At 34.5% G+C, this 27,567-nt stretch overlaps 2 protein-coding genes across 4 annotated transcripts; one reads left to right on the forward strand and one right to left on the reverse strand.

The window, feature by feature from the left end:
- Positions 1-9,591: 9,591 nt before the first annotated feature.
- On the reverse strand, positions 9,592-10,140 carry LOC120278638 (putative invertase inhibitor). Its single transcript, XM_039285372.1, has one exon. It carries the CDS (start codon positions 10,138-10,140, stop codon positions 9,592-9,594), a length of 549 nt encoding a protein of 182 aa, XP_039141306.1.
- A 9,613-nt stretch (positions 10,141-19,753) lies between these two features.
- LOC120279564 (phosphatidylinositol glycan anchor biosynthesis class U protein-like) lies at positions 19,754-26,099 on the forward strand. Of its 3 annotated transcripts, none has more exons than XM_039286487.1 (16): positions 19,754-19,812; positions 20,272-20,333; positions 20,421-20,589; positions 20,702-20,749; positions 21,193-21,253; positions 21,393-21,425; positions 22,326-22,450; positions 22,954-23,088; positions 23,332-23,408; positions 23,497-23,759; positions 24,081-24,137; positions 24,221-24,389; positions 25,238-25,295; positions 25,377-25,462; positions 25,544-25,600; positions 25,903-26,099. In XM_039286487.1, exons 3-16 carry the CDS (start codon positions 20,451-20,453, stop codon positions 25,975-25,977), a joined length of 1,383 nt encoding a protein of 460 aa, XP_039142421.1. In that variant the 5' UTR covers positions 19,754-19,812; positions 20,272-20,333; positions 20,421-20,450; the 3' UTR covers positions 25,978-26,099. The 3 variants fall into 3 exon arrangements, with proteins under 3 accessions (XP_039142421.1, XP_039142423.1, XP_039142424.1); XM_039286489.1 differs by having other exon boundaries at positions 20,272-20,330; XM_039286490.1 differs by lacking the exons at positions 19,754-19,812; positions 20,272-20,333 and having other exon boundaries at positions 20,478-20,558.
- Positions 26,100-27,567: the final 1,468 nt, after the last annotated feature.

Genomic DNA, 27,567 nt, shown 5'->3' on the forward strand with positions numbered 1-27,567 from the left:
GGTGCAATCATCAATGAATAAGAGAAAGTACCTATTATTTTCCATTAAGTTCGTCAGCATCGGCCCACATAAATCAGCATGTATTAGCTGAATTTTTTTAGTTGCTCTTTCGTGCCTCACCGCTAGGAAATGGCTTCCGAGGTTGTTTCCCATATAAGCAGTCATCACAGTCTTCCACTTCTTTAAGGTTAGACAACCCTTTAACTAAGCTTTGCAATTGTTTAAGACTATTGAAGTTTAGATGGCCATACATTCGATGTCAAAGAACAACAACGTCATCAGCTTTAAAAGCCATGTTGATGCACCCAACGTCTGCGACATATAGTGAAAACATATTATTCTTCATCCGCTGAATACACACCAATTGGAATCCAGAGCTTTTGTCTTTTATGGTGCAGCAATTGTCGTCGAATAGAACTCAGTAGCCATTAGCCATAAGTTGCCCGACGCTTAGGAGATTGTGGGCAAGCTTTGGCACATACTACACACCATGCAATAACCATGTTTTGTCGTTGTTTGTCTTTAAGGCCATAGTTCCTTGTCTAGCGACGTCTACTTCTTTGTTGTCCCCCAGTCTCACATTGAGCTTCTGAGTCATCCAAGTGCCTGAATAAATGTTTATCACCAGACATATGGTTGGAACAACCACTGTCTACCAACTATAAATACACTTTTCTCAATATCATCTGATTTACATTGCACCATGAAAAGGTTGTAAGTTTCACTAGATTCTCCTTCTTTAGCTACAAGCCCTGAATTTTCATCGAGTGGCCGGTTGATCTTTGAATTAACACTGAGATTTAATGTGGCCATTTTTTTACAGTGATGCCATTGAATGTAGTTCTTATGGGGTCTTCGATCAGTGTTGAGAGCTTCAGTATTGTTTTGAACTTGGTTGAGTGCATTTCCGCTGCCAAATCCTCCTCGACCAAAAATAGGATTCCTTCCTCTTCCTCTTCAATGCCCTCAACCTCTCACAAAGCTCTTCCAAGTGATACAGCAGCAAGGTTGAGATCTTGTAATTGACTGGCAAGGTTAATTTGCTTCTTTCTCGTACTCCTCCTTTTACTTGAAACATAGCGCCTTTATTGACCTCAGTATGGTTCATTTGAGCTTCATGTGTTTGTAGTGACATACTCAGATCATCTAGAGTGATTTTGGTTAGATCTTTGGCTTCAGTAATTACAGTGACCACATAGTTATATTTAGGAAGAAGACTTCTAAGGACTTTGGTGATAACGGCTCTCTCTGTGACTTCTTCTCCATATGCTCGCACTCTATTGACAGCAGTCTGAATGTGCAGGACATATATAGCTTTGAAAACCTTCAGAGCTTCTCATTTGCATGACTTTGAGGTCATACCTTAGGTGCTGGGCTTTAAGAGCAGACAATGTAGAGTTTCCCATGCTTCTTTAGCTGCAGAAGCTCCTTCAATGCTGGTGAAAGTGTCTTCATCCATTGCCTGTTAGAGAAGAAAGAGTGCTTTGGTGTCTTTACTTTGCGAGCTTCATTGGCGTTTTTTCCTACACCATGCTCTACAATCTCCTAAACACTCTGAGAACAAAAGAGTGTTTTCATCTTTACAACCCATCTTTTATATCTTACTTCTTCCTTCAAGATATAGGTAGAGGCAAGGGAGGGCCATGTCCTTCCATCAATGCAGCTTAAACAAAGAGAAGGATAGAGTTATTTTTGCGGAACAGAAAGAGGTTGATGTCTCTGATACCACTTTGTTAAGTTTAAAGAGGAAAATAACTCAACTAGTTTTTCATATTGAACTTCAAAGATAAGCTGGCATATATAGCCATAGTTACATCATAACTAAAGGACTTGATAATAGATTATATAGCATACTCTATAGCATACTCTAAGATAATAAAGTAACAACAAGAGCTGACATTTCAACTCTGTTGCGCCCATACACAGCTGTTAGACATGATATGTCTCCCATGCAAACAGTTGTATTTGCTCTTCAATCACTTCTCAGCAGACTTAACATATATTATAAAAGTAACTCTGGGCCTTAATATTTTGCTATGGTTGGGTTTGAATGTTGGAGATTCGACTCTTTACTTGGGTCTTTTAGGCCTTTGTGCCAATGTACTAGCAGGTGAAACTTCAGCCCAACCTTATACAATTTACTATTTCAGTTTTGTGATATATTGGTGTTTTTTCTTAACATACAAAAATGTGCTTTTCGTTCTTCTTATGTGTGTGGTTATGTTGGCTTGTTTGGTTAGAGAGTTATGAAGGTTATATGTGTGTGTGTGTGTGTGTGTGTGTGTGTGTGTGTGTGTGTGTGGAGTTATAGATGGGCAAAAGCAAATTAAAGGAAATTCAATTGCAACAAGAAATATAGCTACGGAAAAAAAAAGAATATCTGTTGCTAATAGGAAACTAGCAACCAAAATTTTGTTGCTACAAGAAAAATAGCAACAGAAATGTTATGGATTTTGTAGGTAATGAAGACAACAACGGAACTTTCATTACAAATAAGATAATAGTGACGGACATACCATTGCTAAAATAAGAAAAATATTGCTAGTAAAATAAAACTTTCCGTTGGTATAACAATAATAGTAACGGAATAGTCCGTTGTTATACAAACATAGCAACGGAAATATAGCAACGGAATTTTGTGAACAATCAAAAAATGAATATTTTATTATTATATTAAACGATGGACTTCTTATGTTGGCAACGGAAGTGTCCATTGGCACAACATAAGAAATAACGACGGAAGTTTATAATACCGACGGAATTTGAATAGCGACTTGAGAATAGCCGTCGGAATGATTCCGTTGCTAATTCCGTTGCTAAATATTTATAGCAACGGAAATGTAGTAGTTTTTAGCGATGGAAAAATCCGTTGCCTTTTCCTGTATTTCTTGTAGTGATGTTTCTCGGATGGACACCGGAGCTCCGGCGAGATGGACGGGGAGGGTGAGAAGTAGGAGTGAGAAGAGAGTGATGGAGATCATGGACTAATGTTTCATGGTTGCTAATTTGCTTAATTGTTTGGTTATTGAGAGTTTTATATAAGATGAAGGTCATCTATGTTAGTAAAATAAATTTGTATTATGTCTATGCTTAATAGATTGTCTTGAGATGTGCTTTCTAAATCATGTGGTGTATGTTAAGTTGGTTGTCTTGAGATATGTGTCTTTTGATCAAGTACTTGTAAACTTATAAAGTGTTTGTAAAGTTAACAGTAAAGTGAAGGATGATGGAATGTGTGTGATTGCTGCCCTCTTTTCTATCTGCAGAACATTGTGACCTTCTTCATCAACATAGATGCAGAACTTCATCAATTCCTCTTCTCCTTTGTTGGCAGATCTGTAGATGCAACCGAAGCTTGGTTTGTTCAAGAGGATACACTAAATCTGGTGCACTCTATGCCTTAATTGCTTCTTGTTCTATATTTTAATTGACACTTGGTTTCATCCAAGGTGAGAACAAGTAAGAGTTATTATTAGTAAGCTTGTGTACATCTGAGATAAGTTGTGTTCTTCTCTCAACAAAGTGGTATCAGAGATGCTAATGATTGTGCTGATTTTCTTCTTCGATCTCGGATTACTGTAGACTCGGCCCTAATTTCTTCTAATCAAGGCTCATTTGTGTAAGCTGTGAGCTGTGAGCTGTGTGGAGGTGTGAAGATCCATAAAGCTGATTCATCATTTGATAAGGGAGAAGGTGACTGGATTTGTGAGGAAGGTTTTGAAGGAGTTCAACTTTACCAGAAATCATGAACAACATGTTTCCATTTTCAGTTTCCTAAACTCACAAAGGAGAATTATGAGAATTGATGTATTAGAATGAAGGCATTGTTGGGATCACAAGATGTTTGGGATATAGTTGAGAAGGGCTATGAGCAGCCTGCAAATGAAGAAAGATTGACAGCTGCTCAAAAGGATGCACTTCAGAAGGCTAAAAAAGAAAGATCAGCAAGCGCTTACCCTCATTCATATGTGTTTAGATAAGGGTATGTTTGAAAAAGTTGCTTCAACAACAAGTGCAAAAGATGCATGGGAGATCCTACAAAATTCCTTCAGAGGGAAAGATAAGGTGATTAAAATACGGCTGCAAGCTTTGAGGGGTGACTATGAATCTCTTAAAATGAAGGAGTCAGAAACAATTGAAGAATATATCAATAGTGTCCTGGCAGTTGTCAACCAATTAAAAAGGTATGGAGAGACTATACAAGATGTTCAAGTGGTTGAAAAGATTTTTCGCTCACTGTAAAATTTGATTATATAGTGACAGCTATTGAAGAATCCAAAGATTTGGATTCAATGACTGTAGACCAATTGTTGGGTTCTTTACAAGCACGTGAAGAAAGACTGAAGAAAAGAGAAGATACTGTTGTTTATGCTCTACAAGCAAATCTAAATTTGAGAGAAAAGGGGGACTCACAACAACAATTTCCTGAAGGTCGTGGTGGAGGACGAGGAAGAACAAGAGGTCAAGGTTGATTTTCATGGCAGTCGTGGAAGAGGCAGAACCTGCAGAACATTCTCTAATGATGAAGAGTCAAGTGTTAGGCATCAAAACTTTAGAGGAAGAGGCAAAGGTGGTTGGTTGCAAGGTGGTCGTGGGCGTGGTAGATACACCAATGTAAAGTGCTATAATTGTCAGAAATTTGGTCACATCGCAGCAAATTGTTGGTTCAAGACAAACACGGATGACAAAGCAAATTATGTGGAGGTTGAGGAAAATGAAGAGTCAACCTTATTATTAACTTGCAATGGAGAAGAAGAAATACAAAGTTTTGGTACCTTGATTCGGGAGCCAGTAATCATATGACTGATAATAAACACTTATTTTGTAGCCTTGATGAGAGTGTTAAAGGTAGCATCTCTTTTTGGTGATAAGACCAAAGTGCCAGTTATGGGCAAAGGTGATATTCTTATTAGATAAAAAAAATGGTGATCATCAATTCATCTCTCAAGCTTATTATGTTCCAGCTTTAAAAACAAATATTTTGAGTATTGGAGAAACAGATGTTTTTGTGGATAATATATCTGCTATCGCTCTGGGTAAAAATCCAATTTTTCATGAAAGAAGCAAGCATATTGACACTAAATATCATTTCATAAGAGAATGTGTTGGTAAGAAAGAGATCCAACTGAAGTATGTGCAATCCAAAGAGCAGGTAGCTGATTTGTATACAAAAGCCTTAAAGTTTGAAGATTTCTGCAGGATGAGAACCTGCCTCGGTGTAGTGAAAGGCTAATGACAAGTTTAAGGAATGGTGTTAGTAAAATAAACTTGTATTATGTCTATGCTTAATAGCTTGTCTTGAGATGTGTTTTCTAAATCATGTGGTGTATGTTAAGTTGGTTGTCTTGAGATATGTGTCTTTTGATCAAGTGCTTGTAAACTTATAAAGTGTTTGTAAAGTTAACAGTAAGGCGAAGGATGATGGAATGTGTGTGATTGCTGCCCTCTTTTCTATCTGTAGAACATTGTGACCTTCTTCATCAACATAGATGCAGAACTTCATCAATTCCTCTTCTCCTTTGTTGGCAGATCTGTAGATGCAACCGAAGCTTGGTTTGTTCAAGAGGATACACTAAATCTAGTGCACTCTATGCCTTAATTGCTTCTTGTTTTATATTTTAATTGACACTTGGTTTCATCCAAGGTGAGAACAAGTTAGAGTTATTATTAGTAAGCTTGTGTACATCTGAGATAAGTTGTGTTCTTCTCTCAACAATCTATATATGTGAATTCTATATGAGGAAAGAAACAAAAGAAATGGTTCTAGAGTGACTCGTTTTTTTGTGAAACAACTTTAGGATAGATGAGTTGGTATCTTTAGAGATGAGGTAATATCTTCAAGATGAGTTCTCAATTTTTGGACTGATTTGGTGTTGTTGTATATATAAATTTAATAAAAAAAATATAATTGTAATTATTTATTTATTTGCAAAATAAATTTATCAAGTGTGTGTTGTGATTTCTTTAATAAATTTTGGATGAGGAGCTATATTGTTCATGTCCGGGAAAAATAAATAAGATATTATTCATTGAAGTATTGTGGGGTAATATGTGGACTTGGGTTGCCTAATCAAATTATTAATTTTGAATTTGGATTTGCATACATAATTTTTTTTTTGAATAAATGGATAAACCATGAATTTATTGAAAAAGGCAAGTACAACATACTAACAAATAAGCAAAGAACAAAGAAACATAACCAACCAAGTTTTCAAGAGTTCTCACCAGTAGTGATGCACCACCTAAACCTTACAATAGTAAATAGAGATACAAAGCAAGCAACAAAAGGAAAAAGACACAATTGAAAATACGGTTATTTCTTTCAAGCCAGATTTTCCAACATATAGCTTTAGTAATCAAACCCCACAGAATGTGATGTTGGGTATCTAAGGACAGGATCCAAGATCTCTAGACCTCTGTTATTGATGCATCCCTATAAAGTAAATTAAAGGATTGCTAAAAAAACCAAAATTCTATATGAGAATTCACAGCTGAGCAAAAGGTGATCTACTGTCTCAGAACTTTTATGACAGAGGACACAGATATTTGAGGTGTTTTGGGATTACATCCTCTTTTGGCTAAATTAACAAGAGTAAGAATTCTATCATCACTTGTTAACCAGCAAAAGAGAGAGATTTTATAGGGGCAGTCAGTTTTCCAAAACTGTGAATAAAGGCCACTCCGTAAACCACCATCTATTAGGAATTTATAAAAGGAATGGACCAAGAAGGTTTCGTTCGCCTCCAAATTCCAAATATTTAAGTCCTCCTGATTACTAGCACAATCTGGGATGGAGGTAAAGAAAGACAGACTTTTCGAAGGTCAAGCGGAACGGAAGAAGCTTTCATGTGAAATTAGACCATGGATGAATTGTCTAATTGTAATCCAAGGGAAATTACAATCATTAAAGAGATACGGCCAAATATCTTTGGGTGCCCGACCTTCTAGCCAATTATCATGCCAAAGCAAGGTGGAGCCACCATATTTAACTCCCTTAGAGGAACAAAGTCTAAAAGGAAGTAGTATTGAAAAACCCCTTCCCAGAAGAAAGATTTGTTTCTAGGTGGAGGAAGAAACAAAGGCCCTGGAGAACCTCCAGGAAACTAGTTAGCGTGTAAGATTTTAAACCAACAACCTTGTTTGCTGGAAAAAAATTTCCACACCACTTACCAAGAAGTGCTGTGTTGAATTCATGCAAATATAGGATTTCCCAACCTTCCATGTTCCGTGGTCTGCAAATTCTTTGCCAAGCTATTAGGCGAAGACCCTTCGAGTCAATCTCCGGTCCTTTCCAGAGAAAATCTCTGTGAAATCTATCTATCTCTTTAATTACCCATGATGGTAGACGGAAGACAGACATTCAGTAAGTTGGGATCGAGGATAGGACAGAGTTGAGTAAAGTGAGACGGCCCCCAAGAGATAAATAGTTGGCTTTCCATGAAGCGGCTTGGAACGAATCAAAAGAATCAATTTCATCCAATCTTGCCTCCTTGGACGTCTCCCAGAAAATGGGACCTCAAGGTAAGTAAGAGGAAAACAATCCCTATTACAATTTAGGATTGTAGTAGAGGACACATTTGGTTGAAAACCATAATTAGTGGAATAAAGATAGCTTTTTGAGAAATTAATGGTAAGCCCAAAGGCACCTTCAAAGAGATAAAGAACAAGTTTATAATTCGAAGATCATCCTGTCCAACAATGGTAAATATGATAAGATCATCCTCATATTAGGTGACAAAGATTCTCTAAAGGACAAATTGGAACTCCAAGAAGAACTCTGGAATGAAGAGCATGCCAAAACATCGAACTCAATGTGTTTGCTACTAAGGCAAACAGGAAAAGTGAAAGGGGGTCTCCCTGTCTAAGGCCTTGTTTGCAACAAATATAACCATGTAGTTCCCCATTAATGAGAACTCTAGCCTTAGCAGATTTGAGAATGTTAAAAATCCAGGTCAACCAACGAAGTCCAAAATCCCTGATGGAAAGGATCTCAAGGAAAAAAATTCCAATCAAGCGAATCAAAAGCTTTCGCAAAATCTACTTTGAAAGCATAACCAAGGAGCTTCCTTTTTTGAAGATTAAAAATCGCTTCTTGGCTTGTGATTATATTATCATCTATGCATCTACTCTTGATGAAAGCCGATTGAGAATCATCTACTAGAAAATCAATTACCCAACTTAATCTATTCGTAAGAAGTTTTGAGATGATCTTACAGGTAGAATTAATAAGACTGATCGGTCGGTAATCATTGATGCTTTCTGGAGAAGCCTTTTTGGCAATGAGAGCAATATTGACCCAGTTTAAATGTTCCAGATTGGCCCTACCTTCAAAGAAATCATTACAAAGTTTGACACATGTATCCTGAACCAGAGACCAGTGTTTCTGAAAGAAGAACATTGGGAATCCATCTGGTCCTGGGGCTTTATCTGCTCCCAAGTCAAACACTATTTTTTAATTTCCTCAATTGAAAAGGGTCTTTCTAAATCCGAAAGATCAAGTATTTCTTTATGTGAGAATAGATTGTGCCAGTCTAGGTGAAATCTGAAGGGGTGTGAAGTGCTCTGAGAAAGTCTCTGTTAGGTTTTGATTTCCATCAATCCAAGCCCCATTATGGAAGATATGTGGAATAAAGTTTTTATTTCTCCTACCATAAGCAACCAAATGGAAATACTTTATATTAGAGTCACCCACTCTAAGCTAGCTGATTTTGGATCTTTGCTTCCAATATAGTTCTTCCTGCCGGAGAATGGAGGAAAGATCCAATCTAATTTGAGAATTTCTAAGGGATTTCTCAAAAGAGAGAGGTTTGCTTTCACTAATGGAGTCGAGGGAATTTAACCCTAAGAGAAAGAGAAATTTTTTGAATCTTTATGGATCCAAATGTTTAGAAAGAGAGATGTATAATTTAATTTAGAATTTTACATGTCAGTTTATTTTTTTAAATTGTTTAGTAAAATAAATAAACCACGGATTAGCAGTACTATGAATAAAAGTACAAATACAACCACAACTTTTAATAAATTTATAGTCCACTTTTTCTTTTCTTTTTTTTAAAATCAACCTTTATAATTATAATTATGAGCATGGAATATATATATATATATATAACTTTTTCCCATATATACAGCATTTATTTAGTAACAGTATACTGATTCATTTACTACTAAAATCTCCAGTATAATATGATATGATATGTATATATATATAAAGCTTTTTCCCATAATATACAGCATTTATTTAGTAACAGTATATATATCTGATTCATTTACTACTAAAATCTCCAGTATAATATGATATGATATGTATATATATATCCATAAAGCTTTTTCCCATAATATACAGCTTTTATTTATAAGTAACAATATATATATATATGATTCATTTACTACTAAAATCTCCGGCATAATATAATATAATATGATATGATATGATATATATATGAAAGCTATTTCCCATAATATAAAGCATTTATTTAGTAACAGCAAACATATCGGATTCATTTACTACTAAAATCTCCAATATTATATGATATATAAGCATCACAACATGAAGTAATTCTTATTAGAAATATTAAAAAAAGAAAAGAGACACTAATTAGCGAGGTCAAGGATGGCAAGAGCCATGGAAGAAAGCTCAACGGAGTCATTATTCCCTTGTGTCAACGGCGACGCCGTTCCGGCCTGGCCAAACGCCGCCTCGCAGTTCTGGGCCGCCCCTATCGCCGTATTCAACAACCCTTTTGCATTATCATCTTGCATACCATTAATGGCGTCCACAGCCTGAGCCAACGTGTTCAGCATGGACGTGTACAAACTCATGCACTGGTCCAAACCGGACTTGGTCGGCGGGTCCGGTGAGTTGCCGAGAAGGTTGTTGATGTTGTCCTTGACGTTGTAGGCTTGGTTGACGGAGGTGAGGGCGGCGATGCTGGCAAGGCCGCGGGTGTCGACGGAGCCGCTCTTTGGGTTGCGTAGGAAGGTGGAGACGCAGAAGTCATAGTTGATGACTGGGTTGGCTGCCGCTGCTGATTTGCATGTGTCTTGGATGTTGGCTTGGGCGCTGGCGAGATGGGCGGTGAGGAAGAGGAGGAGAAGTGAAAGGAGTGTGGCTGAGATCATGGTGGTGGTGGAGTGCTTCATGGTTTTTATAGAGTAAGGGTTTTGTGGAGAGATGAGGACAAGTGGGTGCTTTATATATATATATATATATATACATACATATATATATTTATGAGGATCATATTAAATCTTTTATAAGATTATGAGGGATGTAGTCTAATTAAAGATTGTTTAATGGGTGATTATATATATATGTATATATTTATGAGGATCGTAGTAAATCTTTTATAAGATTATGAGGGATGTAGTTTAATTAAGAATTGTTTAATTGGTGATTATATATATATATATATATGGAACTCAATCAAGTGATGATATTTGAGTTAAAAAAAAATATAGAGTAATTGTTATAAATACATTAAAAGTTTATTATTATTATTATTTTAAAAAATGATGACAAACATCTGTCTCTATGGGGCATGCAATGAGAATTCAAACCCTCACCACTCTTCAAGCCACACAGGAACTTATTTTTAGTGTTACTAACTACTTGAACCAAATGGCTTTAGCTAAGTTTTCAAACTTGTGTATTGTGTGATAAGATTTTTTTTTATCTCTGGATCATCAAATTATATATATCAATATTGGTTACCGATATTTAATCTTTTTGAGGTAGGGTTGTCACCCCCCGACCTAGTTCGCCATACCCGATGCGCTAACAAACGGCTGCACACCCATTGTGCATAGCATAATAGGCATGTAAGGCCTCAAAACCTATTACAAAACAGAACATACAATCAAGCAATACTATAAGTTTCAAAAGTCAAGTTTCGAAAAAAAAAATACAAAACTTCCAGAATACAGATCTTAGAATTTACAAAACAGACAAAGATTTGATCTCAATTAGACCAGGGACAGGCTTGCTACTTGTTCACTTTCGGTGAGCTATTAAACTCCTGATCTGAAAAAAATTTAACAACATGTTATGAGGTTGACAGCCCAATAAACAACCACTAAAAACATTGGGATCATAAAAAGTCTCAAAATTTAGAATAAAAAAACAGTAATATGATTTAGCAGAACAATTATCAAAATACAATTCAGAACAAAATTAAAACACCCAACAAAGCCTGATTTTTAGATAAATATAGTATATGTCTCCCAATAACTATGATCAAAACAAAAATATCAGAGTTCATTTGTTTACCCTTGGTGACCTGAGCCAGAATATCAGAAGTTTTTATTCTTCATTGACGGAGCGGTGTGAAACTATAGTTTCTTAACTAAATACGTGTTGACACGGTCAGTATTTAACCCCTAGTCACAGGGTTAGAGCATAGTTAATTGGGGACTAATTTTATGTCAAAATACTTCATGTTCACAAAACAGCAAACTATCCAAGTTTCGATTAAGCAAAAACAAAGTAGTTTGCCAAGAAAAAGTTTTGCAATCACATGATCCCGTTTTTATAATATCAAATTAATCCAATTATTTGAATCCAAACTTGAAGAGATAATTTATAAAATTTCCAAATAAATGAATAATTAACATAATTCATGAAATATAATTATTTAGAATTTCAATGAATTAAAACATTCGTGAAATAAATGAGAAATAAATAAAATATCATAAATTTAATAAATAACTAAAATTTGATATATAATTTGACAACTCAAATAATAAACAAAATAAATCATACTATCATTTTAACAAATGTCAAACAATACGTATATACAGTAGGATTTATATGTGATTACTTACCTAATACTCGCTAACACGGTAAACTTTAATTCTGACACCATAAAGCTTTTGGCATGCCCTATAATTAGGGAAGAAAGCCTAATAAAGCACTAATAGGATAGATTTACAAAATGTAAAGGTGTGAAAGAAGGATTCCAAGATGCAAAAATTCTACAAAGGTCACTAGTGATCAAAGATAATGCAAAAGGAGATTTCAGAAGGGTGTAAAAACAAAAATGATCAAATTATTATTCTACTTCCCAAATTCTTCCCAAATTCAGATTCTTTCAGGAGTATAAAAGTAATTATCCAATCCAAAGGGCATAAAACATTTCTAACATGAACAATGAGTACTAAATCCCTCATAACTTCACATATACTTTTCCAAATCACAAAATTCAAGATTTTGAGAAAAGTAGACACATATGTCTATGACATATCCGAAATTCACACTATTTGGAGTACTAATCAAATTATAGCACTCAAATGAATCTCTGATTATTTCTGCAGACTTATAATTCAGACATATCTCATTCAAACTGGCATATCTCTCAATTTACAATTCTAAAATCAATGAAATTTTACTGAAAATAATAAAACTTAATAAGAAACAAATTTTATATTTTTCACCTTACCCAATTCAATGTCCATGATCATCAAAAGTACCCATAGATCTTCATACTCTGCACAGAAATACCATCCGAGATAGTTACACTAATAAGGCTATATCTCACAAAACTATAGACACATAAAATCTGAAATTTCGCAGGTAATTAGGTAACATCAAAATCTACAACTTTTATATAATTCTCTATATCTAATTCAGACTCTAGAATCATGAAAAAAATTAAAAACACTCCAAGGCCTGCAAAGAAATCTTATCCGAGGCACTTGCATGTAAAGCCTATATATTACAGGATACACATGAAAAATTTTGAAATTTGGCGGTATGATAAACAAGATCACTGTCTACAATTTTTATATTTTAATATCCTCCAAAATATGTCTCTAGCTCTCCCAAATTAATTAGAGATCCCTGCTATACTACCAAAAAAAACCTCTCAATCTAATAATTATCCTTAAATAACTCAAATCTTTCACCTAAGAAGCATGGATGGAAACATAAGAATTTAACTTCAACTCTCTAATGAAAATCACAAGATATAAAGATCCATAATCAAGTTACAAAGGAAACTCTAACCTTAACTAGCATCAAAACCTAAACAATAAAAAAAGAAGAACAAGAAAACAAAATCTTACCTCTCACATGCCCTAATGGAGAAGCGATTTCGTCCACGATCAGCAACCAAGATCAGAGTGTGATGAGAAGATGGGAGAAGGGGCGTACACGCATGTTGGTTTATTTAATCTATTTCATCTTAAGTACGGCAATCATATTTAACACTTTGAAAATAAAATGAGAATTAAATTGAATTACAAAGACAAAGATATGATTCTAATACTAAACATTAAAATCACATGGTGCAACTTGATATCACGTGCCCGAAGTCTAACCACGCATAAAGCACCCAAGTTTTACTTGGGCTTTTGAATTTGTTGTTGTTGTCATCATCCTTCAGGAATAGTTAATTACTTAATTAGGTGTATGTAATCTGAACCACATCCATATATACATATTTGATGCTTAATAATGATGAAATATTTTTCTTGTTAATTAATTAGATGCCAATTTAATGATAATTAAGTAATGTAATTAACTTAGAGTCTCAAACAACAACTTTGATTTTAACTAGGCATTTTCTGAGATTTTAAAAATTTTATGAGGAGTTTTGAGGCAATATCATATATAAAATAATATAATTAAACAACTTCTACTATATAAACTATTTTATACCTTGGATTTCAAAGGTCTTATGGACATTTATTACATAAATAATTATGTGTAATTAATGTTTTTCAATTAAAGAAATATTATAAGTAATATAAATAAAAACTTAAATATTATTAAAAAAAATTTAAAAATTGTTTCTTAAAACGCTCTCGGAGTAGATTATACATCTACTTTAATAATATGTATAGATTAAGAAAATGATGATGATAATGGCCAATTGGGATAGGTCCTTCAATAATATGTCAATACTTGCCCTATGTTTGTGTTGTTCTTTTTAGAAAATTTGTGTTATCCTCGTCACTCACGCGCTTAATTAACTTTGGAACGCGATTATATATGTCCCCACATGACTTCACTTTGTCTTTCACACTCTCTTTGCTCTATACTTCTATAGTTCTATATGACAATGGGGGCCTTAAATAAAAATTGTGCATATATTTTTAATTAAAATGAGAACTTAATCAACTTACGCACAATGATAAAAAATGAGTATTGTTTTGGTTGTTAAAAAAAAGGATTATTGAGGTTTGACAAAATGAAAAGTATGATCATGTGGGGTTCTTTATGAAAAAATAAATAAATCATGTGGAGTTAAAAAGGAAGATACATATATATATATATATAATATATATGTTTGATAATGATCTCTTCATTAACCTGTGGGATCTACCCTACATAACCATGCACATCAAGTCATCTACCAACACATTATCATCAATATTTATCATCATATCAATTTCCCAAATTAAAAAAAAAAACTTAATTATATATCATTCACACGTACAATATATGTAGTTGTTTCAAATTAACAAACAAAATACTACCAGTACTCAAGAACACATAAACCAGAGCATTTATCTCCATCTCTCTCCGGCTATCAACATTTCGGACTCCACTTCGGCGAACCAAACACAAGGAAGTCGTTGGGAACTCTCCGGTTCAGTCACTTCGGCCTCTACTTCTGCGAACCAAACACGCCCTATATATATATATGTTCACTGCTGTTACATACATATTTATTAATTATTTAGTGTTCTACTACATATATTTTCTACCACACGTCACTCAGCTGCATGAAAATGTCCAGAATGTTGTGTTCCGGATTTGGAGTTGTTGGATCGAGTTGGTTCAAGAGTGAGCATGATGTTGTTGTTGATCTTTTTCTTGTCTTTGAGGTAGCGAATACCGCAAGCATTGCAGAGAGTCTGCAAGGTACAATACATAGAAGCATCAAAGAACTGGGAATACATATCAATATTAATTATGTGAACGTAGTACATTCACTATTTGTGGCAAGTGATGAGAAGGCCCAATAAATAGATAAATAAATTAAACCTGCCTGCAGAGGACTCCAAAGTTTGAGAGCTTGTTGCTCATTATGCATGGTCCTCAAAAATGGAATTAACCTCATTTGCGGAAAATTAAGATTGAAGGTAGATCAGGTAATAATTAATATTATGACCAAACCTTTTAATTAAAGTCTTCATTTGTCTGAAACTCTTCTTGAATTAACGGATCTTCTCTTTTTCTTGAGTTTTTTTATTAATCTCGTGAAGCAAAAAGGGAAGAGTTGTCGTCTTAGATGTGTCAACCAGCTTGATCCAAGGATCAACAAGATGCAGGTATTTGGTGAAGAAGAAGAAGAAGAAGAGAAGCTCATTGGTGCACATAGATTTTATGGTAATTACAAATGGTCTATGTTTGCAAGACTATTTCCTGGTAGAACTGATAATGAAGTCAATAATCATTGGCATGTTATCAAGGCCATGATGTACGTACAAGATTGCATTCAGTAAAGACGAAGAAGAAGAAGAAGAAGAAGAAGAAGAAGAAGAAGAAGAGGAGGAGAAGCTCATGGCTGCAAAACAACAACAACAACAAGAGGAGGAGAAGCGGCTGCAGTAGCAGCAGCAACAACAACAACTGGAGGAGGAGAAGAAGAAGCAGCAGCAACAACAACAAGAGGAGGAGAAGCAGCAGAAGCAGCAGCAACAACAAGAGGAGGAGAAGCAGAAGCAGCAGCAACAACAAGAGGAGGAGAAGCAGCAGCAGCAACAACAACAAGAGGAGGTGAAGCAGCATCAGTAGCAGCAGCAACAACAACAACAAGAAGAGGAGAAGCAGCAGCAGTAGCAGCAGCAGCAGCAGCAACAACAACAAGAGGAGGTGAAGCAGCAGCAGTAGCAGCAACAACAACAACAAGAGGAGGAGAAGCAGAATTAAGCAACAACAACAAGAGGAGAAGCAGCAGCAGCAACAACAACAACAAGAGGAGAAGCAGCAGCAGTAGCAGCAACAACAACAACAAGAGGAGGAGAAGCAGCAGCAGTAGCAGCAACAACAACAACAAGAGGAGGAGAAGCAGCAGCAGTAGCAGCAGCAGCAACAACAACAACAACAAGAGGAGGTGAAGCAACAGCAGTAGCAGCAACAACAACAAGAGGAGGTGAAGCAACAGCAGTAGCAGCAACAACAACAACAAGAGGAGGAGAAGCAGCAGCAGTAGCAGCAACAACAACAACAACAGCAAGAGGAGGAGAAGCAGCAACAGCAGCAGCAGCAACAACAACAACAACAAGAGGAGAAGCAGCAGCAGTAGCAGCAGCAGCAACAACAACAAGAGGGAGGAGAAGCTCATATATGATTGCATGACACTTTTAGCTCGTAAAACTGACAATGCAATCAAGAACCATCATTGGTAAGTTATCACGACCAGGAAGTGCAGAGAACAATCCAGTTTCTCACTGGAAGAAACACCAAATGCTAATCATGCATAACCAGTGACTGACAATGGAAACATGTATATGATGAAGGTGATGATGACGATGATGCATGGGAGATCGTGATATATCTATCTATCTACCTGAGGTCCTCTAGGTCCAGTCCGCCAGCGAGGAGTTTGAATGGCATGGCATAAGTTGCACTCCTTCACAGTCATACCACTTATGAAGTCCTTCTCCACCAACTGCTCAAGAGGCTGCTGCTCCATCTTCCTCTTTCTCTCCCTCTTTCTCTTTCCTTAAGCTTGTTATTTATGTGTGTGTGTGTGTCTGTCTATCTATCGGTGGAGAATCTGGAGATTCTTAGGCAAGTATTTATGGAGTGGTTAAATAATTATATGGCTCTTTTTCTCGTGACGAAAGAATTGCGCCACCACTAACATATTGTCTGTTTCGTGCACGTGGTTCGTTTTTACTGGTGATAATTAGTCGCTTGATAGAAACCTGGACAATAGGCCAAAATCAAGTTGTTTGACAAGTTGTTCTACATTTCGAGGTCTCAGATGTCGGCTTTGTTTTTTTAAATATTGCTTTTATTATTATTATTAATTACTAAAATAGATATTTTTATGACCGTTGACTCTATCTACTCATTGATCAATTGGCTTGCTCCCTCCCTCTTTTTTTTCCAAGAATGAGCCAGCCGCTCGGAAAAACCTTTATCTAGGTATTTTTATTTTTTTAATATTAAATTTTAGTTTTTTTAATAGTTGTGATTACACAAGTTTTTTTATATTCAAATTTTATTTTTTTTTAAAAAATGGGAGGTTTTACTAGTTTTTTAATATTAAAATTTATTTTTTAAAAAACTGTGATAGATCGATCCTACTAGTTTTTTTTTAAATTAAAAATAATTTTACACTAAAATTTTTATAATTTCATAAAAAAATTTTATAGTTTTATTCTCACATCTATTTTCACTAATTCTAACAAATTATTAATAATTTAAATAATGTTAATATTTTCATAATAATAAATTATTAAACATTTAAAAATTACTCCCACAACTAAAATAAACTCACTTGATATTTTAAATAAATGAAAATAATTGCATATATTATAAAATGATTCAACAAGTTCAATATTTAAATTATAAAATAAACTTACTCGATGAAAACATTGTCCTCTCCTCACTTATAGCGATTGAACCATTATAATAAATCAAAATAAGTGATTTTTTTGTCATTGTAGAAAATAAAAAAAAAATGTGAGGGTAATTTTTAGAAATATAGTACTCTCGACTATTCAGTTAATTTGAGAAATAAAATACTAACTAATAAATAGTAAGGGTAATTTTTAGAAATATAGCAAATTATATAGTAGATTCAAATCATCAAGTTGGGAAATATATATATATATATATATACCAACAACTCCCAGTGGTGGTGCCATAGATAAATTACATAAATCCATAGAAAATAACTGAAGTAATGGTGGAGATTAAGGTGCTCTCTTTGTGATCCATATATATATATATATATATTTTTTTTTAAAAAAAATGGATAAACCACTAATTTATTAAAATAAAAAAAAAATGAAAACAAATTTTACAAAAACAAACACCCAAATTGTTACATCACTAGTGATACACTCTTATTAACTTGTTTATTTTTGTTGCTTTGTAGTTTTGGTTTTTTTCTGTTTTCTTCTTTGTTTTTAGTCTGCTTTTATTGTTTGTTTGTTCACTGTTCCTGATTTTCTAATAAATTTATCGTTTATCCACTTTATTAAATATAAAAATAAAAATAAAAAGAGAAGGTGATTAAAGGATTACAATGGAATTAATTGCTTTTTCCTTCCATATTTTTTTTTTATAATCATTTTCCATGTTACGCGTGTTAGAATTAGTCATTTGAAATCTTGTACCTTAAGTTGCATTCACATCTTAATCTTATCTTATCCATTCAATTATATTCAAATCTTTGTATCTGTATTCTATAAAAGTAATGCTAATACAAGTGGAGCGTGTGTGGGATTCTAAACTTCTCTGTTATTTTAACAACGCGCTCATAGATATCTGCTTGCATGTTTGCAGGACCACCACCTGATTTAACTTCGTCCAAAGACCCAGATTAGTGTCACTAATCACCAACCCAATTGACTTTGGCGCCGGCGTTTGCCTATACCTTACTTTTGCTTTACAACTTCCCATTTTTTTCTCTCTTGTTTTTTTTCTGTTTTCTGATGCTTTGATGCCTTTGTATATATTTATTATTGTTGTTTCTTTGTCTAGTGATCATTAATCAATTAACTAAAAATCCTCATGTACTTGTTCCCACCAATTAGAGAACAATTGGATTAAGTGATAGTTTGATTGTCTCTCATAATGGTCTATAAGATAACATACATGCCTTTAATTAACTACTACTAACATATGAAATAACATAACCGAACAATTGAGCCTTAATACAATAACCAAATGTCTGACTAATATTGTGCATGTGTTTGATAAATGGGGAGAAATTTAAGTGTTTGTTTTAAATGTGATTAGTGAATTAAGGGCCGCCCTAGGCATTAGCGACTAAAATCTATGGCTAAGGCCGCATAAAATTTTTTAAGGCTAAATAATATATATATATATATAATTTATTTTAAAAATATATATTTAATATTTTTATTTAGTATTATTCTTTCTATATAATTATTATCTTGGAGATGTTAACTTGTTTTTTTAACTATAAAATATGTGTAATAAATTTGGTGTTAAAAGGCTTCACAATTCATTTTTTTTAAATTATATTTAAAAATTTTATTTACTTGTAATAGGGCTCCGTAATTTTCCACTTTAATTTTTTTTTAAATTTATATTTAAAAATTTTATTTGTTATAATCCTATAATTCTATCCATATAATTATTTTAAAATTTTTAATATTTTTAAAATTTAAAACTTATGAAACCTTACAAATTTTTAGTGTCTCACAATTATTATTTTTTTATTATTAAATTATATTTAAACCTTTTTTTTACTATTATATGATTCTATCCGCATAATTATAAATTTAAAAATAATTATTTTTTAAACTTTGAACTTTATCTTATTTAATTTATTTAATTGATTTACGATAATAATTTTTTATTATATAATTAATTATTTATTAAAAATAATTAAAAATATTTATTATGATTTTATTTAGGACCTCATTTTCTTTAAAACCGCATGCCAAAACATATTGCATTTTACTATTTTATTTTAATGTGTTATTGTTCACTATCGGGCTAGAACCCGGCCCAAAAAACCCGGCCCGTAAATAGCATGTGTCTTGCACGTGGTTGAGAGGTTTTCGTTTATATATATATATATATACGCAGGGTGCTCGACGGAGAAGAGAAACGGCGACGGCGGCGAGATTCACCTCCTTCGTCGTGCTCGCTCTCCGTTGGTATGCTACGCTTCTCCTTCTCCTTCTTCTTCTTCTTCTTCTTCTACTACCTCCTCCTTCTCTTTGTGTGTGCGTGGTGTGTGTTTGTGAAATGGATTTGGGATTCTGCGGCATGTTTTGATTTTTTGCGGGAATTAGGGATTGTTTATCGATTTTTAGTGTTTTTATGATCTTTGATGGGAATTGATTCGTAGAGAATGGGGATGTTGTATGGCTCATCGGTGGGTGGGATTGAGGAAGAGGATTGGTTCTGGTGATTCACATTTTATTTATTTATTTTTTTTTTATGAAAAAGTTTGGATTTTGGGTTTAGGGATCACACTGTATTGCTAGAATTAGGTGTGGTGATTGAAATTTTGATAGAAATAGCGAAAATTATGTGCTTTTTTTTCTTTGTTCTTATGAAAGGAGACTAAAATTTTTGTTATTATTTTGGAAATCTATTGAACATGTGAGCAGACTCTGGACACGACGCCGACAGTGATCGGAGAAGGGAAACAAGGAGGGAGTCAATTTCGGTGGTGATTAGCTTACTAGGAGAGTGTGTGCTGTCATTGTATAACATTACTCTTGCTGAATAGTTTGCTTTCTCATTTTTGATCAAGAAGCCATTGAAATCGTGGGTGGTCGCCAGCGCAATGGCATTGACTCGGCGGCGCTACTGGGCCATGGCAGTCGGCTCGGTGATCCTTAGGCTCCTCTTCATTTGTTTCTCCGAGGATCTCAACCTTGGATTTCGCCCTGAGGTCGCCACTCCTGTTACTAGCCTTCGACGCTGTAATTGCTTGATTTCTAATTTCTTCCTAATTTCTTGAATTCCATATTTGTTATTTGATTAGTGATTTCTGAATTATTTTGCATGAATTATTTGCTGTGATTACTTGTGCAGTGGCGGAGGGTTACTGGCTCAAAAACTCGTCCATGTCCCCGTACTCTGGTTCGTTTCTCTTGCCTGGCTATGTATGATGATGATAATTTTAAGGCTTGGAGGAATTAAAATTTTAACTCCAAAATATGATAAATGAAAGATTGAAGTGAAGTGAATGGTAAATCCCAAGTTTCCACTCCAATTTATAGATGCTAGATTTCAATCATCATTAGAAGACGAGGCATTATGCTGTATATTCTCTTTCTTAGATGAATTTAACAATCTATGTGACCATTAAAACTTTTCTTTTTAATATGCTACCTTACTTCTAGAAGAAATGGTCCAAAAAATCGTTCTAGTATAAAAAAAAATTGTTTTATCTATTCATGCCACTTAATTGCATTGTTAACTGTTGCTACTTGCTAAAAGTTACTCCTTTTTCGCACAAAGTAGCCCAGAAAGAATTTTGATATATTTATAGCAATTATTTAATTGTGAGTTTATTGTTTCAGGATCTATGTACCATGGTTCTCCTTTGCTATTACCAGTTCTTGGGCCATTAACTGTTAACAGGTATGGAATTTGTATAATTGGCAGCAGTTTTATATGATAGAATCTATCATTTTACTCCTAATATGCACAGCAGAGTTCATTTTGATTTTTGACAACTCAAAAAGGCATTTCTTCATTTGGTTGTCTTGATTGGAAACAGAGTCAAAGGGCTGCCTGCACACCTTTTTTGCAGGTAAAAGTGTTGATCTTTACATTGTGGTTGTTGCCTGGTTTTGTTAATACAAAGTGATGCTTGCTGTTTGGCCATGAGGACCATTAGACTCTCATGTTGTCCACTTGTAGACTAACTTGCATGCTTCGCAATTGATTTCAGTCTTTTGTCTATGCTATTAAGTATTAAATCACAATCTATATGTGTTTCTGCTAGATGTGTTTTTTTGTTATTTGTTGTGATGTAAATAACATGAGCCATTTAAGACAAACTCTGTTGTTGTCGTTTAAGTTAAGGATATACCTAGTTTTCCATATTAAGGTTATAACCCTTTGTAGAGCATGTTTTATTTGTTGTTTCAACAATTGATGCTTTTAATAATGATTCAAGTAAACTCTTTGCCAATAAAACTACATAATAACTTCTGAATTACTGTACTGGGGTTCAAGCTATAGCATTCAAAGTGTTCTCAAACATCATGCCTTGGCAAATGATGGCCAGGGTATGAGACCTTCACCATTATGTTTTGCCGACGCAACTGGTATTTGTTACTGGAGAAGGAATTAGATGCCTGGATGGCATCCACGTATGCGATGCATATTATATCATGCCTAAACAACAAAAAGTTTTGCCCAATTTATTATATCTATGATTATCAGACTTAGAGCACTCTTGATTTATAAGTTAAATATCTTAGATCTACTAATTTAGTGGTTGAAGAGATGCTATGTGGTACTTGTCACCTGTTCTTTAGTTCATGGTGTTGCTGTATATGTTAGGCTTTTGATGAAATTTCTCCAAGTATATATTTTGGAAATTATTTAAGTTGGACCTTGTCCATTGTTTAATTTACTTTCGTATGTAGTAGTTTGTGAATATTTCTACTGATATGTTGTTAATATGGATATCTTTTGTATACAGTTTGATTTTTGTCATTGTAGATTTTGTAACTGCAATGCTTATCCGTGCAACTGGTCAGAAACTCATGTCAACGTACCATCGAAGTCTGCAACTGCTGAATCTTTCTTGTGTACAAGAAACAGCGGGTAGGTTTTAGAGTCTTCAGCTTGAGTATCTTTATAAAAGGGGTCTTTATGCTAGAAAATTTTTTGGTTCTCTTTGAACTTCATATTTGTTGTGGATGCCCATCATTGTCAAATTGTTTTTACGCTGATTAATTACTTGTTTTCAGCTACTTATTATTTCTCTCCCCTGGTCTTGTGTTTTATAAGTCATGATTGATGCCAGAGATGAAAAGTCAGAGATCACAGCTAAGAAATTTGGATCAGTTGATGCTAGAATGATGATTTGTAATATAGTAAAATAAACGAAGACAGATGAGTTTGAACGGTGCCTTTTTTCCAAGTTCAGGAGTGGATTGCTTGTCATATTTGCTTTTTTGATCCTTACAGCTGACCTTAAGAATGTATTGATATTTTTCTTCTATGAGTCTGGTTTTTAAGTTTCTTCTTAATATTTGATAATGAAGTCATATTCTCTACAGTTATTTTATTTTATTTTTACTTTTTTTATTTTTTTTATCTTCCAGGACACACACATGTTGGAGATTTAGCCTCTCTCATTTTTCTCTGGAATCCCTTTACAATAATCACTTGTGCTGGGTCATCCACTTCTCCAATTGACAATTTGATGATTGTGTTGTCTATATATGGTGCCTGTTCAGGTTAGGAAAGTTATGCTTGACACTTTCAATGTTCTTTTACTGGCCTTGATACGTTAGTCTAGTTTGTGTTTCATATTTTGTGTTAAGAAAACTAGTCAAATGAATTATGCACATTATTTCCTAATTGGGTTTCCTACACAATATTAATGTTCCATGCATAATGAGTATTGTGAAGTCATGTTATTCTTGGAGGTTGATGCCATTACTTGTTTTTTGGGGCCTCATGCTTATAATGCTTTGCAGGTCTATCCTCCTTGGCTTCTTTTGGGTGGGTTGTTTCCACACATCTATCTCTGTACCCAGCAATCCTTGTTATACCTGTACTTCCTTATCCTTATTACTTTTCTTTCACTTGTCTCATTGTTCTCTAGAAAACTCCAAACAACTATAACAACTATATTATTTCAGGTCATCCTTCTCCTAGGATATGGTCCAGATGCTCCTCCTTCGAAGTTGTTTTTCCTTAAAAAATCTAATGAAAGTGGTGGCAGTTGTCCAAAGGATAAGACATGCAGTGAACAAAAAAGTAAAGAGGAAAGCCATATTCGCAATTTCTGTTGGAGGCCTGTTTTGTTCTTCATACTGTGGTCTTTGATCTGGTCATCTTACATACTGTTCTTGAGCTTCATTTCCCTCAAGGAATTTGGTGGCTTATCAGAAATGGTTAAAAAGTAAGACTTTCATTCACTGCAAGTTTATTGGTTTCTTCATGGCTGGCCATTGCAATTCGCATAGTGAATCATTATTAAAACAAGAATGCTTCCCTGTGTTTCTCATCTTTTTTGTAAGAGTTCCCCTTGCATGCTTTTTCTCCCAAAACTAGGGCTGCTTTTGCGTTATATAATGGCTACTATTACTTTAAAGATAGTAACAGTGATTTGATGCTGTTCATCCTTAGGATCTCTTCATACGATTCAAATCTTTGCATGCATACCATTATGTAATTATAAGGTGGTCCCTTATCATCATCCTCACTTTTCATTTTTTGGCAGGACCCATGGATTTATTCTCAATGTGGAAGATCTCTCACCAAACATTGGTGTGTTTTGGTGAGCTTTACATATAATCATTTTCTGTATATAACTTTACGTGTTTATGCTACTTTCTTCTCATGTTTGGCGAACAAATGCAGGTACTTCTTTGCAGAAGTCTTTGAATTTTTCAGATCCTTCTTTCTTATTGTGTTCCACATAAACATCCTATTTATGCTGGTACCACTGGTCATTCGCCTGAGACACCGGCCATGTTTTCTTGCCTTTGTGTATATAGCCATTATGTCAATGCTAAAATCATATCCTTCGGTGAGTGTTTTTTTATTCTTTATTTCTAGCACTTGGTTATCTTTCTTTATTGAGGTCTAGATGAGACATCATTTTTCTTGATACTTTATCATAATGATTTTACATCAATGTCAGCCTCAAAATCTTTCTGCACATGTCTGTGTTTGCAGTTTGGCGTGTGATATTGATAAGTAGTGTTGTATTGGCATGATCTCATAATAATTTTCATATTTGATATATCAATTTGAGCTTGAAATTATGAATTCCGATTTGGAGGTTTGTTTGGATATGTTGCTGCCTAGGACTTGAGTAGGTGATCACAAGAGAAATGAGGAAAATCATGTAAGATAATTCTAGTTCTGGTTTTACAACAATTTTCAGTCTTGGCAACAGGGTCTTCTATATGTATTGATCCTGTCTAGGAAACACTCCTTTTGTACTTTTTCATGGGAACTATTAAAACCCATGGACTTGTGCACATATACAAACAGAAATGAACTCTTACTCTTTTCTGTCTAGTTGGATTTACTTGGTATTCTTTAGAAATTTTGCGAGTCCATGGCATGCAAAGGAAAAGGCAAAGTTTCAAAAACTAAATATAGGCTATTTCAGGAAGAGTAAGATATATATGGAAACCTGCACCACTTTATTATTTGGGATGCTTGTGTCAAGTTCTTTGAAGTTTTCACAGATCAATAGGTTATAGTTTTTCTTTTGACTTGAGACTCAAGAAAATCAAGGCTTTTATTTTATTTTATTTCTTTTTATCTTCTGAAGTGAACTGCACATTTTTGTATTTCTAGATTATTATGTTTTAATAGCAACTCCGGACCTTAATATCTCACTGTGGTTGGGTTTGAACTTTGAAGGTTGGAGATTCAGCTCTTTACTTAGGTCTTCTTGGCCTTTTTGCCAATGAACTAGCAGGTGAAACTTTAGCCCAACCATGTACTATTTAGTGTTTAAGTTTTTTTTGGATATAATGGTATTTGTTTTTTTAACATGCAGAAATGCGCTTTTCTTTCTTCCTATTGTGTGGTTATGTTGGAATATCCCTCCTAAGCCCTGTTATGCACAACCTTTGGATTTGGAGGGTAGGTCTCGTCTCTCTCTCTCTCTCTCTCTCTCTCTCTCTCTGTGTGTGTCTGACTGATCTTATTAATTGAACTTTTCAGGGGACAGGCAATGCCAATTTCTATTTTGCCACCGGCATAGCCTATGCTTCCTTACAGGTACTTGCTGTTGGCCCATTTCTTCATTATGTTTACTGTAGTTATATCTTAACTTTTGATCTTTTTTTTTTTTTGAACTGGATTACATGCTTTTTAGAAATAACTGCAAGCCCTGATATGTTGTTGGGGGAAACATGTTTTCAAAGATCTCCATGCTTATGCTTTTGTTGCTGGATAACTTGTTATCATCATTCCGCACATGGTTTCTGCTACAAGATCTAACTACTTCTTGGCCCTTGTCATGATATAAATGCGTCTGCCTTCTGCATGACCTTCACCATGATTAATGTGTCTGTTTGCAGACTGTCTTGATCGTAGAATGTGTAAGCACCATATTGAAGCATGATAGGATGTTGAGGAACAAGTTGACAACCTGATGTATTTCCATTTCCGAAGATGCTACCTATGAACCATAATCAACTCTTGCATTTTTAGAAGTTGGTATTCTCCGGCAACTCTGTTGTGTCACATGAATATCAAACCATTCACTGCTGATGCACGCTGTAACACTAATCTCGATCTCGATCTTTGTGTACATTCGAGGCAAGGTCTTAATTCCTTGATTAACATTTTTAAGTCATCTGTTGTTGCATGATTAAATTAACAGGACGCAAACAGTGCATCCAAATGAGTCAAGATTAAGATATTCAGCAGGTTACCAACTGGTCATTGAATGTATTTGTTTCATTGTATAAACTTCGGTAATCATCGAGATTCACTAGTGACTAGTTCTGTTTTGCCATTTGTGTTAAATTAATTAGTGTAAGGAATTTTGTCTCAGTATCCGATAATAGAGTGTTATTTTTCTGAAAATTTTCTTTTCAGAAAAATCTTTATTTTCATTTTACTGCTATTTAGGTCTTGAAATTCTTAATGTGGAAACAATTATGTGTTAACATTTTGTTTAGTAGTAAATCCAAACCCCTCAAAAGGGCTAATCATGGTTATTAGAATGTGGTTTCAAAAAGGACCACTAGGGCCAACGACCTTCGGCCCATTTGATGACACGGGTCGTCGATGAGCTTCACCGAACTGGTGAGCTCGATTCTCTGAGGTAGATATTTCTGAGTCATGAATAGTGGTTACAGACGCGTGCTCAGATCTATCACGAAAAGTCATGTCCCTATCTCCACTGTTCCACTCGAGCGCCATAAAGACGTCTCCTGATTTTTTAGTGGCTCGTCCCGCTCTTTCCCCCACAAAAAAAGAAAAAGGACCACCAGGACATCGCCAATATGTCTTGCAGCTGAACCACCACTAACCACTTATTCCAATCCAGGTCATGGTGAAATCTGGGGCCCTTGGAATTTAGCTAATCAATTGACGCTAATCTGGGCCCTTTTTGCTTAAATGTCTTACGTACATGACTACAAGTCCAATATATATATATATATATATATATATTGTTGTATACGTTGACGGACGACTTGTTACTACTTTGTAGCAGTGGTAGACTTGGAGTAAACTACTTACAAAGTCAATATTAGTTAATGTCAAATAAACAAACAGCATTGTCTTGAATTCCACTTGTTGGGAAAAACCAGAGCAATTGAGTCATTGACAAAAACATCCCAATGCCTTGCAAAATGCTTTGACAGAGACTAACTAGACTACTGTTTCCAAGTCTATCCCAAATCCCAATTCAAGAACCAATAATTATTTTAACATAAGATTTTGGTGATACCAAATTCCATAGTCGGTCAATTGCAAACTAAACAAAACATAATTGAATCTGTAGGACACTTTTTGGCATGTCAAGCACTAATCCACAACCGTTCATAATTATATATGAATTACATTATTTTTTCTCTGGTCATATTATGTCTATTTTAACTAATTCATATGTTAATTATTCTTTCTATGGTATTGTTATGTCTATTTTAACCGGTTCATATGTTGATTCATAAGTTGATTAAAAAATCATTTAAATTAATTGATAATATTAAATTTATATAAATTTATATCAA

The sequence above is a fragment of the Dioscorea cayenensis genome, chromosome 16, assembly GCF_009730915.1.
Source record: "Dioscorea cayenensis subsp. rotundata cultivar TDr96_F1 chromosome 16, TDr96_F1_v2_PseudoChromosome.rev07_lg8_w22 25.fasta, whole genome shotgun sequence".
In the NCBI taxonomy this organism is placed as follows: Eukaryota; Viridiplantae; Streptophyta; class Magnoliopsida; order Dioscoreales; family Dioscoreaceae; genus Dioscorea; species Dioscorea cayenensis.